The 14321-nt window shown below is 53.6% G+C and overlaps 1 protein-coding gene across 3 annotated transcripts in view; it reads left to right on the top strand.

Moving 5' to 3' along the window:
• rab3gap1 (RAB3 GTPase activating protein subunit 1) overlaps window positions 1-13894 on the top strand; it is a 31357-nt gene extending 17463 nt beyond the window's left edge. Inside the window, exons 19-26 of one of the 3 annotated variants that reach the window (XM_084688995.1) lie at window positions 2760-2897; window positions 5118-5345; window positions 7155-7251; window positions 7498-7601; window positions 7731-7846; window positions 10171-10273; window positions 12175-12198; window positions 13631-13894. In XM_084688995.1, the coding sequence (XP_084545121.1) occupies window positions 2760-2897; window positions 5118-5345; window positions 7155-7251; window positions 7498-7601; window positions 7731-7846; window positions 10171-10273; window positions 12175-12198; window positions 13631-13876 (1056 nt within the window). In that variant the 3' untranslated portion in view covers window positions 13877-13894. Of the gene's footprint in view, window positions 1-2759; window positions 2898-5117; window positions 5346-7154; window positions 7252-7497; window positions 7602-7730; window positions 7847-10170; window positions 10274-11020; window positions 11478-12174; window positions 12199-13630 lie in introns of those variants that run through there. The other 2 variants (XM_084688996.1, XM_084688997.1) reach the window with 2 other exon arrangements.
• The last annotated feature ends 427 nt before the right edge of the window (window positions 13895-14321 follow it).

The raw sequence follows: 14321 nt of genomic DNA, 5'->3' as shown, positions 1-14321 counted from the left end.
GTGCATCGGGACCTATCACCACAGCACTAGAGTGCAGTAGTGCATCGGGACCTATCACCACAGCACTAGAGTGCAGTAGTGCATCGGGACCTATCACCACAGCACTAGAGTGCAGTAGTGCATCGGGACCTATCACCACAGCACTAGAGTGCAGTAGTGCATCGGGACCTATCACCACAGCACTAGAGTGCAGTAGTGCATCGGGACCTATCACCACAGCACTAGAGTGCAGTAGTGCATCGGGACCTATCACCACAGCACTAGAGTGCAGTAGTGCATCGGGACCTATCACCACAGCACTAGAGTGCAGTAGTGCATCGGGACCTATCACCACAGCACTAGAGTGCAGTAGTGCATCGGGACCTATCACCACAGCACTAGAGTGCAGTAGTGCATCGGGACCTATCACCACAGCACTAGAGTGCAGTAGTGCATCGGGACCTATCACCACAGCACTAGAGTGCAGTAGTGCATCGGGACCTATCACCACAGCACTAGAGTGCAGTAGTGCATCGGGACCTATCACCACAGCACTAGAGTGCAGTAGTGCATCGGGACCTATCACCACAGCACTAGAGTGCAGTAGTGCATCGGGACCTATCACCACAGCACTAGAGTGCAGTAGTGCATCGGGACCTATCACCACAGCACTAGAGTGCAGTAGTGCATCGGGACCTATCACCACAGCACTAGAGTGCAGTAGTGCATCGGGACCTATCACCACAGCACTAGAGTGCAGTAGTGCATCGGGACCTATCACCACAGCACTAGAGTGCAGTAGTGCATCGGGACCTATCACCACAGCACTAGAGTGCAGTAGTGCATCGGGACCTATCACCACAGCACTAGAGTGCAGTAGTGCATCGGGACCTATCACCACAGCACTAGAGTGCAGTAGTGCATCGGGACCTATCACCACAGCACTAGAGTGCAGTAGTGCATCGGGACCTATCACCACAGCACTAGAGTGCAGTAGTGCATCGGGACCTATCACCACAGCACTAGAGTGCAGTAGTGCATCGGGACCTATCACCACAGCACTAGAGTGCAGTAGTGCATCGGGACCTATCACCACAGCACTAGAGTGCAGTAGTGCATCGGGACCTATCACCACAGCACTAGAGTGCAGTAGTGCATCGGGACCTATCACCACAGCACTAGAGTGCAGTAGTGCATCGGGACCTATCACCACAGCACTAGAGTGCAGTAGTGCATCGGGACCTATCACCACAGCACTAGAGTGCAGTAGTGCATCGGGACCTATCACCACAGCACTAGAGTGCAGTAGTGCATCGGGACCTATCACCACAGCACTAGAGTGCAGTAGTGCATCGGGACCTATCACCACAGCACTAGAGTGCAGTAGTGCATCGGGACCTATCACCACAGCACTAGAGTGCAGTAGTGCATCGGGACCTATCACCACAGCACTAGAGTGCAGTAGTGCATCGGGACCTATCACCACAGCACTAGAGTGCAGTAGTGCATCGGGACCTATCACCACAGCACTAGAGTGCAGTAGTGCATCGGGACCTATCACCACAGCACTAGAGTGCAGTAGTGCATCGGGACCTATCACCACAGCACTAGAGTGCAGTAGTGCATCGGGACCTATCACCACAGCACTAGAGTGCAGTAGTGCATCGGGACCTATCACCACAGCACTAGAGTGCAGTAGTGCATCGGGACCTATCACCACAGCACTAGAGTGCAGTAGTGCATCGGGACCTATCACCACAGCACTAGAGTGCAGTAGTGCATCGGGACCTATCACCACAGCACTAGAGTGCAGTAGTGCATCGGGACCTATCACCACAGCACTAGAGTGCAGTAGTGCATCGGGACCTATCACCACAGCACTAGAGTGCAGTAGTGCATCGGGACCTATCACCACAGCACTAGAGTGCAGTAGTGCATCGGGACCTATCACCACAGCACTAGAGTGCAGTAGTGCATCGGGACCTATCACCACAGCACTAGAGTGCAGTAGTGCATCGGGACCTATCACCACAGCACTAGAGTGCAGTAGTGCATCGGGACCTATCACCACAGCACTAGAGTGCAGTAGTGCATCGGGACCTATCACCACAGCACTAGAGTGCAGTAGTGCATCGGGACCTATCACCACAGCACTAGAGTGCAGTAGTGCATCGGGACCTATCACCACAGCACTAGAGTGCAGTAGTGCATCGGGACCTATCACCACAGCACTAGAGTGCAGTAGTGCATCGGGACCTATCACCACAGCACTAGAGTGCAGTAGTGCATCGGGACCTATCACCACAGCACTAGAGTGCAGTAGTGCATCGGGACCTATCACCACAGCACTAGAGTGCAGTAGTGCATCGGGACCTATCACCACAGCACTAGAGTGCAGTAGTGCATCGGGACCTATCACCACAGCACTAGAGTGCAGTAGTGCATCGGGACCTATCACCACAGCACTAGAGTGCAGTAGTGCATCGGGACCTATCACCACAGCACTAGAGTGCAGTAGTGCATCGGGACCTATCACCACAGCACTAGAGTGCAGTAGTGCATCGGGACCTATCACCACAGCACTAGAGTGCAGTAGTACACTAACTGTTACTTTACCCGGTTTACAGTTTTGAATTCAAGACTGGAGGATGTATTTATTTGAATCATCATTGAGAAAATTGAAGGCAATACTAATGGACCTCAAACACACACACACTCACTCACACAAAACGCTAAAGCCAAACCCACAGTGAGCGTGAGCCCCTCTATGTGGCCCTCAGGAGCCGGCGCCCATGACGGAGGACCTGCTGGAGGAGCAGTCGGAGGTGCTGGCCAAGCTGGGCACCTCGGCCGAGGGAGCCCACCTCCGCGCCCGCATGCAGAGCGCCTGCCTACTGTCAGACATGGAGTCCTTTAAGGTAGGGCACACACACACACACACAGACACAGACACACACACACACAGGCACACACAGACACACACACAGACACACACACACAGCAGCTGGGCACAGCAGCTTGTTAGTCTTCTCAGGATGGAGAGGAAGGGGTTTGATTCTTCCAGGCTATGTCCTTCTACTCTCACAGGGAACAGACTAACAGCATTATCAAGGAACTGAGGATGGTGTGATTCTCTATGTTTGACTCAGTGGTTTTGGCTTGACCAAACATATTTTTCTTTCTTTTGGGATCAAGTGTGGCAAATACCTTTTAATAGATAGAGAATAGATAATAATAAAAATCATTCATTAGTCCTACTTACTTTACCAAGTCCTACATAATGGGTCTGTACATGGATTCTGTCCACGATAATGCTAGCCACCTGCCAACTTCAAGCAGTTGGCTCTGAGAATTTCCAACACAAAGTCCTCTGTGTCGTCCTGTGGGGGTTCTACTGAGCTCCTGTTTTTCTCAGCAAACCTTGACAAGTCGCCTTCACCCACACCGTTAGGGGACTGCAACCACACAACTCTTTTTTTAACTGCCCCACTAAATGCTCTACTTTACAGTTTATTCTCCTCCTCTCCCTCATTTTTTTGGGCCACAGAAGTCCTCAACAACAGCTGACACGAGAGCTGAAAATGAAGAGAGAGCGAGAGAGCGAGAGAGCGAGAGAGAGAGAGAGAGAGAGAATCCTGTGTATTCAGGTATCGCAGTAAATGAACCCCCTAAGCCGATAGAATGGCCTCTAAATTTAGCGTGGAGCCGTGCCTGTAATTGTGCTTAGCCAAGCATAATCTGGCATTTTGCTTTAATTACTGCCTCCCTCCGGAGGTAGAGAGCCAACATGGGTGCCTGTGATGAATGGTGTGACTCAGGACTGTGACAGGACTCTAGTTCAGGCCCCCGCCATATTGGATCATCCTGCAGTCAGCTGCCTTCTTCCCTGAGACACACACACACACCATCCTCACAATGCACTCTCACACACACTAAACAATGAACGCACACATATTCTCACAATCCGTACACCTGCACGCTCCATCTTCCCCCTGTAAGGGGACAGCCACAGTAAGCTACTCCTGGGGCTGTGGAGGAGCCTCTGGTCTCTACAGTTAGGGTCCTCCCTGAACCAGGCTGTCTCTCCACTCCAACACTGATGGCTCACCCCGTCCTCTCCACGACAAACACCCTATTAGTTATCCTGCCAGAATGGACGACAGGAGAAACTAAGAGATGCTTTCCTGGGGAAAAGGTTACACACATGCACACACGCACACATGCTATACACACACACATGCTATACACACACACACACATGCTATACACACACACACACATGCTATACACACACACACACACATGCTATACACACACACACACATGCTATACACACACACACACACACACATGCTATACACACACACACACACATGCTATACACACACACAGACATATACACATGAACACACAGTCACTGACAGACCTACACACACATGACCACTGGAAAGCTTTGTCTTGAGTCCCTGTCAGTCCAGACAGTTCACTGCCAAAGGACGCTGGGAGATTGAGTCATTTCACCCAAGTGAGTGTCAGTTAAGCCATTAACAGACTGATGTCCTGAAACATGGTATGAGTCAGTCAGGCTGGAGGTTTGACGCACGAAGCAGGAAGGTTGACAGTGGAGTCTGACGAGCCTCTGTGCGCTGTGCATTAGTGTCAGGTAAACTTCCCTGTACAGGGAAACGGTGAATTGTCGGGTACTTAAGTCGCAATGTGAAGTCAATTTCACCCCTCACCACCTGCAATTGTCGATCCACCACTTGGGTCCCGGCCCAACTCCTAGGAGAGTGAATTGAAATGTTGTGGAAGTGAACATTAGGCACCTGTAGCATGTGTAAGTTGCGTGTTAAGCAGAAGGGGAGTGTGTAGAGGAGTCTGCAGAGGGTTGGGAGGTGGAAGGGAGCGAAAACAGAAAAAGATGGATTCAAAACCTAACAAGCCCCCCTCCCTCCCTCATTCACTTCCTTCCCCCCTCCTCCCCCCTGTCCTCCTCTCCCCCCTCTCTCCCTCTCCCCCTCTCCCCCCGTCCTCCCCTCTCCTCCTCTCCCCCTCTCCTCCTCTCCCCCTCTCCTCCTCCCCCTGTCCTCCTCTCCCCCTCCCCCCTGTCCTCCTCTCCTCCTCTCCCCCTCCCCCAGGCTGCTAACCCAGGGTGTGTCCTGGAGGACTTTGTGCGCTGGTACTCTCCCAGGGACTACGTGGAGGAGGAGGCGGTGGACGAGCGCGGCGAGGCGGTGGTACGTGGGGAGCTCAGCGCGCGGATGAAGATCCCCGGGAACATGTGGTCGGAGGCGTGGGAGACCGCCAAGGTCACGCCCGCTCGCCGCCAGAGGCGTCTGTTTGACGACACCAAGGAGGCGGAGAAGGTAGGCTGGGAAGGAGCTGTACACTGCAGAACGAGGGGCGCTGTACACTGCAGAACGAGGGGCGCTGTACACTGCAGAACCAGGGGCGCTGTACACTGCAGAACCAGGGGCGCTGTACGCTGCAGAACCAGGGGCGCTGTACACTGCAGAACCAGGGGCGCTGTACACTGCAGAACCAGGGGCGTTGTACACTGCAGAACCAGGGGCGCTGTACACTGCAGAACCAGGGGCGCTGTACGCTGCAGAACCAGGGGCGCTGTACACTGCAGAACCAGGGGCGCTGTACACTGCAGAACCAGGGGCGTTGTACACTGCAGAACCAGGGGCGCTGTACACTGCAGAACCAGGGGCGCTGTACGCTGCAGAACCAGGGGCGCTGTACGCTGCAGAACCAGGGGCGCTGTACGCTGCAGAACCAGGGCGCTGTACAAAGACACTGGTGGGGTTCAAGTTCAGCTGTATTGCCAACTGTACTGGTACACAGGAATTTCTTACCTGCCTTACCTATCTAAACCTTTTATACATGATCTAAACCAGTGAAGCGTGAGCTACTATTCACAGCTGTGCTTTCCTGCCCCAGCCCCCAGCCTCAGCCCTAGCCCCCAGCCTTCAGGTCTGTTCTGAAGTGCAGTATGGTACCAGCTTGCAAAACTCAGCAACCCTTACAATCTGGCTTGGGCTCATCGGCCCAATTTCAACCAATCCCAATAAAGGGTGGTGGGCGGGGCCAGATGGGAGCACAGGAAGTGGGTCAGAGCACAAGGTGTCCCTGTGACGGGTCCTCTCTCTCCCCCTCCTCCCCCGCCCCCCAAGAGTTTAAACGGAGTTCAGGGCAACCTTGCCCAGCGTTGAAGGTTGTGCGTCGCCAGTTACGCCGCAAGCGACGCGTCCTTGATCCCCCGCCTGTGACAGCCGACTCTCTCTTTCAGGGGAAAACTCCAGGTGCAGGATTTAGTTTGGAATTAATGTGCAGATTTAATTTTTCTCTTCCCTCTGTCCTCCTCCTCCGTGCTCCAGTAAGTTGTCCTCTCCTCTCTCCTCCTCTCCAAGGAAATGACAGAAGTGCTTATATATTCACAGTCCTCTGATTGCACTCCAGATCATTGCTGGGGGGGAAGGGTGGGGGGGGGTCACCTGGCAACAAGAGTGCCACGTCCTTGTCGCCCCGTTACCAAAGCGACCGTCTTTCATCGGGAACGGCAAATCAAATTTGCCCCACCCCAACCTTTCTCAAATCTCATCGCCCGCCCCCTCCCCACCTCCACCTCCCCCCCCGACAGACCCGACATAACAGACGACCCTTGTCTAGGTCCACAGGCGGAGAGGCGCGCTACAACACGACCCTCAATTGCTCACACGCACGTTTCTGCTGAGTGCGCCCCGTTATTCAGACAAGAGGGAGAATGAGCCACTTACTCACAGAACAATGCCTTTTGAAATGTCAAGTGCTGAACCCCAGAGTTCATGACAACCTCTGCTATTGTAACCGTGAGACAGAGGGAGGGGGGAGGAGGAGGAGGAGGGGGGGGGGAGGAGGGGGGGAGGAGAAGTGGGGGGGCAGGGAGGAGGGGGGGGGGGAAGGGGGGGGGCAGGGCGGAGGGGGGGTGAAAAAGGGAAACTGAGGAGGCTCTCTGAGGAGGTTCGAGTGAACATCCAAAGTAAAGAGTAAAAATCCAAAACAAGAGAACGGAAGCTCCCTAGTGGAGCATCAGCCCACAGGTCACAACCTCCTCCCAGGTTCAGATCCCCCCACACACACACGTGTACCGTCTGCTAACTGAACCTGTGATGTTGCCGCCCGATCCCCAGGTGCTGCACTACCTGTCGCTCCAGAAGCCTGCCGACCTGACCCGCCACCTGCTGCCCTGCGTCCTGCACGCCGCCATCCTCAAGGAGAAGGAGGAGGGTGAGTCTCTGACCGCACGGCTGTCAGGGACAGCATTAGCCCTCAGCTGCCTCTGCTCAGGCCTCAGAACCTATCCACACTCCGCCACTGGAATCAGAAGGAAGCTTTCATTTGTGATTCTGTTGTGAACGCCGTTCTTCTGTCGAGGAAAGACAGGGTGTGGGACGTGTCAGAAGGGACCTCTCTCTCTCTCTCACGCTCTATCTCTTTTTCTCTCTTTTCGTTTCTGGTCTCTCGCTCTGTCAGAGTCAGTGGAGGATATCCCGTCGCTGAGGAAGTTGATCCTGCAGGTGACGTCTCATGCTAGCAAGCTGCTGCGCCACCCCAACCCAGACTACAAGAAGCTGGAAGTGAGCACCCTCCCTCCCCCCCTCCCTCCTGAGATCTCTCCCTCTTTTCTCTCTCCCTCCCTCTCCCTCCCTCCCCCCTCTCTCTCCCTATCACTCTATTGATCTCTCTCTCCTCTCTCTCGCCCGCAGGAAGTGATCAACCAGCTGATGGTGGTGGAGGCATTCATCGCTCGCGCCCGCTCCCTCAAGGCCAAGTTTGGCATCGGCAAGGGGGAGGGGGGGGAGGAGGGGGAGGAGCTGGAGAGGTAAGAGGAGCCTCTTCTGAGTCTCTCCTCTCTCTCTCTGTCTTTCTCTGTCTGTCTGTCTCTGTTTGTCTCTCTCTGTCTCTCCTCTCTCTCTTCTCTGTCTGTCTGTCTCTCCTCTCTGTCTCTCTGTCTGTCTCTTTGTCTCTCCTCTCTGTCTCTCTGTCTGTCTGTCGCTCTCTCTCTCTGTTTGTCTGTCTGTCTCTCTCTTCTCTGTCTCTCTCTCTCTCTGTCTGTCTGTCTCTCTCTTCTCTGTCTCTCTCTCTGTCTATCTGTCTGTCTCTTTGTCTCTCCTCTCTGTCTCTCTGTCTATCTGTCTGTCTCTCTCTCTCTCTGTCTGTCTGTCTGTCTCTCTTCTCTGTCTCTGTCTCTGTCTCTGTCTGTCTGTCTGTCTGTCTGTCTGTCTGTCTGTCTCTCTTCTCTGTCTCTCTCTCTGTCTGTCTGTCTCTCTCTTCTCTGTCTGTCTTGAAAGCTGCCCTGCTACTGAACACAGTGCTGCATAGTGAGTAGAGACACTGAACAGCTGTGAGACATGGCTAAACTCTCTGGCAGACATTTCTCAGGTTCATCCTTCAGGTAGGGTTAGGGTTAGAGACGTTACTGAGAGAGACAGAGAGAGCTGTGGCAGACATGTTGTCATCATTTCTACCTTTCCTACACTCCTCTTCCTCCTCCCTTCCCTCCATCCTCTGCTGTTCCTCTATCCTCTTGTGTACATTTGCCTCTCTCTCTCCCTCTCTCTCTCTCTCCCTCCTCTTTCTCTCTCTCTCTCTCACTCTCTCTCTCTCTCTCTCTCTCTCTCTCTCTCTCTCTCTCTCTCTCTCTCTCTCTCTCTCTCTCTCTCTCTCTCTCTCTCTCTCTCTCTCTCTCTCTCTCTCTCTCTCTCTCTCTCTCTCTCTCTCTCTCTCTCTCTTTATTAATATCACCTTCCCTCCTCCATTTCATCACTCTTTCCGTTGGGGGGGATGAGGGGGACTGGTAATAAATGTTGGGCAAACAGAGAGAGGAAGTCATTTGAATGGTCCACAGTACGGGGTAGGGCTGCATTCCACTACCTCGCAACACACACTCACGCACACACGCACACACACACACTAAACACACTCACGCACACACACTTAATACTCACTAAACACACACACTCACTAAACAAACACGTGCACACACACTCACTAAACACACACAAACTCACACATATAGAAAACTATCTGTGACACACACAGGTGCTAACACAAACAAACAGCCCCTTCTGGGACCTGTCACAGTGTTGCATGCAATATTAAAACCTCAGCCCACCTCATCACCACCTTCCCGCCCTCGTGTAAGCTAGACTCCAATAATAGGATATCAGACTGAGGCAGGGAGAGGGAGAGAGAGAGAGAGAGAGAGAGAGAGAGAGAGGCAGAGAAAGTAGAGGCAGAGAGAGGCAGGCAGGGGGAGAGAGAGAGAGAGAGAGAGAGACAAGGGGAGAAAGGGGTAGGGAGTAGACACAGCAGACAGGCAGTAGAGACAGACAGACAGTGGATTGACAGACAGACAGACAGACAGACAGACAGACAGACAGACAGACAGACAGACAGACAGACAGACAGACAGACAGACAGACAGACAGACAGACAGACAGTGGATTGACAGACAGACAGACAGACAGACAGACAGACAGACAGACAGACAGACAGACAGACAGACAGTGGATTGACAGACAGACAGACAGACAGACAGACAGTGGATTGACAGACAGACAGACAGACAGACAGACAGTGGATTGACAGACAGACAGACAGACAGACAGACAGACAGACAGACAGACAGACAGACAGACAGACAGACAGACAGACAGACAGACAGACAGACAGACAGACAGTGGATTGACAGACAGACAGTGGATTGACAGACAGACAGATAGACAGTGGATTGACAGACAGGCAGACAGGGTAGTGTGTCAGTGAGCTGAGCTCCTGGAGGGACCATGCAGCCCTGTCACCCAGCCCAGGGCCGGCCTCATTAGGAGGACACCCTGGGCAGGCCCTGGAGCACCAAGCCTCTCCTCCTCCTGACTCTCTCTCTCTGCCCCTGTCTGTCTGTCTGTCTCTTTCACCACCTGTTACTCTTCCACTTTCTTCCTCTCCTTCCTCTTTTAAACACAGTTATGGTAAAACTGCTTGTCAGGTATGTGTGTCTGTAGACTGGCAGGATGCCCGCAACCTCAGTGTGTCTGTAGACTGGCAGACAGGGAGGAGGGGAGGATTGGGAGGACGGGGTGAGGGGTTCTCTGTTTGGCTCCCTGTGTCTACTGTCTGTGTTGTGACTCTGTGTGCTCCCCCCAGGTTCGTGGGCTCCCTGCTGGAGGAGCCTGAGGTGCTGGTCCTGGGAGCAGGACGAGGGCCAGCCGGCAGCATCATCCACAAGCTGTTCGTCAGCGCACAGAGGGTGAGACGCGCGCACACACACACACACACAACACCATGCCCCCCCCCCCCCTGCTCTTCCAACATCAACATGGCAGGAGGTCACACCAGGAATCCAACTGCCACCAGCCTAACACCCCCCCACATCCTCCCCTCTCAAAATGATTGGCTTGGCGCCACAACAACAACACACACACACACCGTTTAAGTGCCACACAAGCATGCTGCTGAGCTGTCAACATCTGTAGAGGGGGTGGAGCTTCTGTAGCGCATAGCAACACTGACCGAGGGGGTGGAGCTTCTGTAGCGCATAGCAACACTGACCGAGGGGGTGGAGCTTCTGTAGCGCCTAGCAACACTGACCACGCTGGAGTTTGAGCAACACATGATTCTGTCACATCAAGTCAAGCTCTATATTTCACAGCTTAAAAGATCCAGACAGTTATATGTCTGTAACTTTAACCAACAAGTCAGTAAACATAAGAAAGCTGTTTTTTTACCTTTTTGGGGGGGGGGGGGGAGCAACAGAAGTTTGATGGCCTGAAAAACAGATGTCTGTTATTGAGCTCTGAGAGAAGACACACACACACAAACGAACACACACGAACACACACACACACACCTGGCCCAAGCAGCATGTTGATGTCTGCATGCCTTGTTGACGATGCAAATCAAAATTCTTTGTAACATTTACAAAAAACAGGGCATCTCTTTCGACAACAGACTTGGGTTCCTCTGCATTGTGTCTGCTTGTCTCGGCTCTTTACAGAGGTTACTGAAGTTCACCCATCGCATCAATGCACACGAAGGCAGTCTGCTTCGATTTGGATGCATCCCATACGTTTGAGTTTGTGTAGCTACAAGAGAGACAAAATGTAATTGAGTTTGTGCGTCATTCACAGCGTACGTCAACAGAGCCAGAAATGCCTTAGAATAAATGCTTGTGAAACACAGATGAATACTTGGTTCTGTTCGCTGCTTGCCTGTTCAGAACAAGGGGGAAAAGAGTTGGAATATTTGTCTCATTGCTAGTTGTTTCTTGTCTGTCTCTCTCTCTCTCATTCTCTCTCTCTGTCTCTCTCTTTTTGTATCTACCGCAAGATGTCTGAGTGTTAAATTATAGCCTGTGTGTTGCCAAGCTTTAAATAGATAGTCTAGTAATTATCTCCAGCATATGTAAATCAGGTGGAATCAGCAAATCAAATGAGGTGAGTGCCTCTGTTTGGGGGGGCGCTGGGGTGGGGTGGGGTGAGGGGGGGCGCTGGGGTGGGGTGGGGTGAGGGGGGGCGCTGGGGTGAGGTGGGGTGAGGGGGGGCGGTGGGGTGGGGTGAGGGGGGGCGGTGGGGTGGGGTGGGGTGAGGGGGGGCGGTGGGGTGGGGTGGGGTGAGGGGGGGCGGTGGGGTGGGGTGGGGTGAGGGGGGGCGGTGGGGTGGGGTGGGGTGAGGGGGGGCGCTGGGGTGGGGTGGGGTGAGGGGGGGCGCTGGGGTGGGGTGGGGTGAGGGGGGGCGGTGGATAGAGAGAAGAGCAGGAGGGGTGAACCTCCCAATGAGTGGACTTGTCCACGGTTCTGTAGCATGGTGTGGTTCTGTAGCATGGTGTGGTTCTGCAGCATGGTGTGGTTCTGTAGCATGGTGTGGTTCTGTAGCATGGTGTGGTTCTGTAGCATAGTGTGGTTCTGCTCGTGGGACAGCGCTGGTGTGCTATAGGGAACTGTCTGGAGAAGGTTGTTGTGTGTGTGTGTGTGTAGATGCATGCGTTGGGGGAAACAACATGAAGCGGAACTCAAATTCTTCTCCTAATCCCCCGACTTTGTGTCTTGTTGTCGTATCGTGTTTCTTCTTTTTTCTTGGTGTGTTTTTGGTTGTGTTATGTTGTTTTTGTTGGTTTCTCTCCTCTAATGCTGCTTGGCTCACCCATGTCAAGCTGGCTGACTACACCAGCGATGAGGTAAACCCAACAGTAGTAGCAACCCCCCGACACACACACACACACACACACACATCTCCTCCTCCCTTCCATCTACCACCCTGGTTGAGAGTGTGAAGCCAAGGCAGGAATTCAGACAATTACAGTCATCTTCAGTGCAGTAATGGTGGACAGACGGAGCCTCGACAATTTACCACCCGTCCCCAAACCCCCTACCTCCACCCATCCCATCCTCTCCCTCCACTCCCTACCTCCACTCCCTACCTCCACCCCCTACCTCCACCCATCCTCTCCCTCCCTCCACCCCCTACTTCCACCCCCTCCCTCCACTCCCTCCCTCCACCCCCTACTTCCACCCCCTCCCTCCACCCATCCTCTCCCTCCCTCCACTCCCTCCACCCCCTACTTCCACCCCCTACCTCCACCCATCCTCTCCCTCCCTCCACCCCCTCCCTCAACTGCCTCCCTCCACCCCCTACTTCCACCCCCTACCTCCACCCATCCTCTCCCTCCCTCCACGCCCTCCCTCCACCCCCTACTTCCACCCCCTCCCTCCACACCCTACCTCCACCCCTGGGACAAGGAGACAAGAACAAGTGGTTTCCCAAAGGGAGACCACTTATGTCGCCAGGAACCGCCTCTATACTGTACACCCAGTGAGCACCATCCTACACTAACACACACTAACACACACACAACCTTCCTAATGCTAATCAGCTTCTTGTTGTGTGTCCATGTGCTCACGTTTTCACCAGAGTTTTCTGGTGGACATGGAGGTTGGTTCCCAATGCAGGCTTCTAGTTGTTTGATTGTAGACGGGAGGGAGAGCTAGCCAGCTATGTTTGATCCCCCTTGGCTGTAGTTCTTATCCTAGCGTAGCTTTGATCTCCTGGCTCCCCTCCAGGTTACCCCCCCCCACCTCCCCCGTGAAACAAAAGCATACATTGATCTAGAAGCACCCACCTCGTCGCTCAAATCCATCCCCCTCAGTCTCGCCCTCAGCCTCCCCCCCTTCCCCCTCACGTCTCTCAGGACAGACTTCCGAGATGTGAGGAGACGTTCGATCATTCCTAATCATCTGGTTAATTTATGTAGTGTGTTTCTCCTGTAATAGTAAATTGTGTTAGAATAGCCCCCCTTTACCACCCAGTGCAGCTGTTCCCCCCCCCCCCCTCGCTAGCTCTGATCACTCTCAAGCTAGTTTGTTTTGCTTGGCTCGGCAGCAGAATGACATGGTAACTTTATTTTCTTACTTCCCTCATGTCTCAGATGTCAAACCTAGTTACACTCACGTCATAGCGCCCTGGGCCCATAATACTCGTGTAATAGTCTCACTCACAAACTTGGTTCTGCTGGACAGAAATCACACACCTCCCACTCAACGTTGATTCGCCAGCGACACTCACCACCCATTCCATCCCCAGCGTTCCTCTGACCCCTCCCACCCCCACAGGCCGCGCTATTGGCCCCGATGGACGAAGACGCCGGGCGGGCGGGCGGTTCGGAGGACCGGCGGTTAGCGGGCGGGGCCGTTGTGCCGGACTTCCCCTCCCCGGCCGGACGAGAGATCCTGCTGAGGACCTGCGTGCCCAGGCCCGCGCCGTACTCCAAGGCTCTCCCCCAGAGGCTGTTCTGCGTGCTGATGAGGGAGGACTTCAGGCTGGCCGGGGCCTTCTCCTCAGACACCTCCTTCTTCTGAGGGGGGGGCAGCTCTGGAGGGGGGGTGGACTTCATCTGACGCTCGAGGCAGGGGGGGGGGTGGGAGGGGGGGGGGGTGTTGGTGGTGGAGCCCACCTGGTTCTGAAGATGGAAGTAGCGGCCCTTTATGATGACATCACACTGTGCGCCGGCCCTCTGTGATGACATCACATTGCTTGGTTAGCGTGACTCAACTGAGGTGGATCCAGAAGCTGCTGTCGATGCTTTTTATTTTTTGTTTATCGAAATTGTTGTCGATTTAGATACAATTTTGGTTCTGGTTATTTGGCATTATGCTGTTTTAAAAATTTCATGAGGAATCCCTTTATTGTACCTGTTTGCTTTGCACATTTTCCTGGTTGACTGTCGTTAATTGAAATCAATTTGTTAAATTTGAATTTAATTGCAAAGTAGGCAGTAATCACTTGGGCACTGATCTTGGTCTA

Source organism: Hypomesus nipponensis, chromosome 23 (genome assembly GCF_054491055.1).
Source record: "Hypomesus nipponensis isolate SF chromosome 23, ASM5449105v1, whole genome shotgun sequence".
Lineage (NCBI taxonomy): Eukaryota > Metazoa > Chordata > Actinopteri > Osmeriformes > Osmeridae > Hypomesus > Hypomesus nipponensis.
The sequence above is the reverse complement of the archived record's forward strand: the minus strand, read 5'-3'. Positions and strand labels throughout refer to the sequence as shown.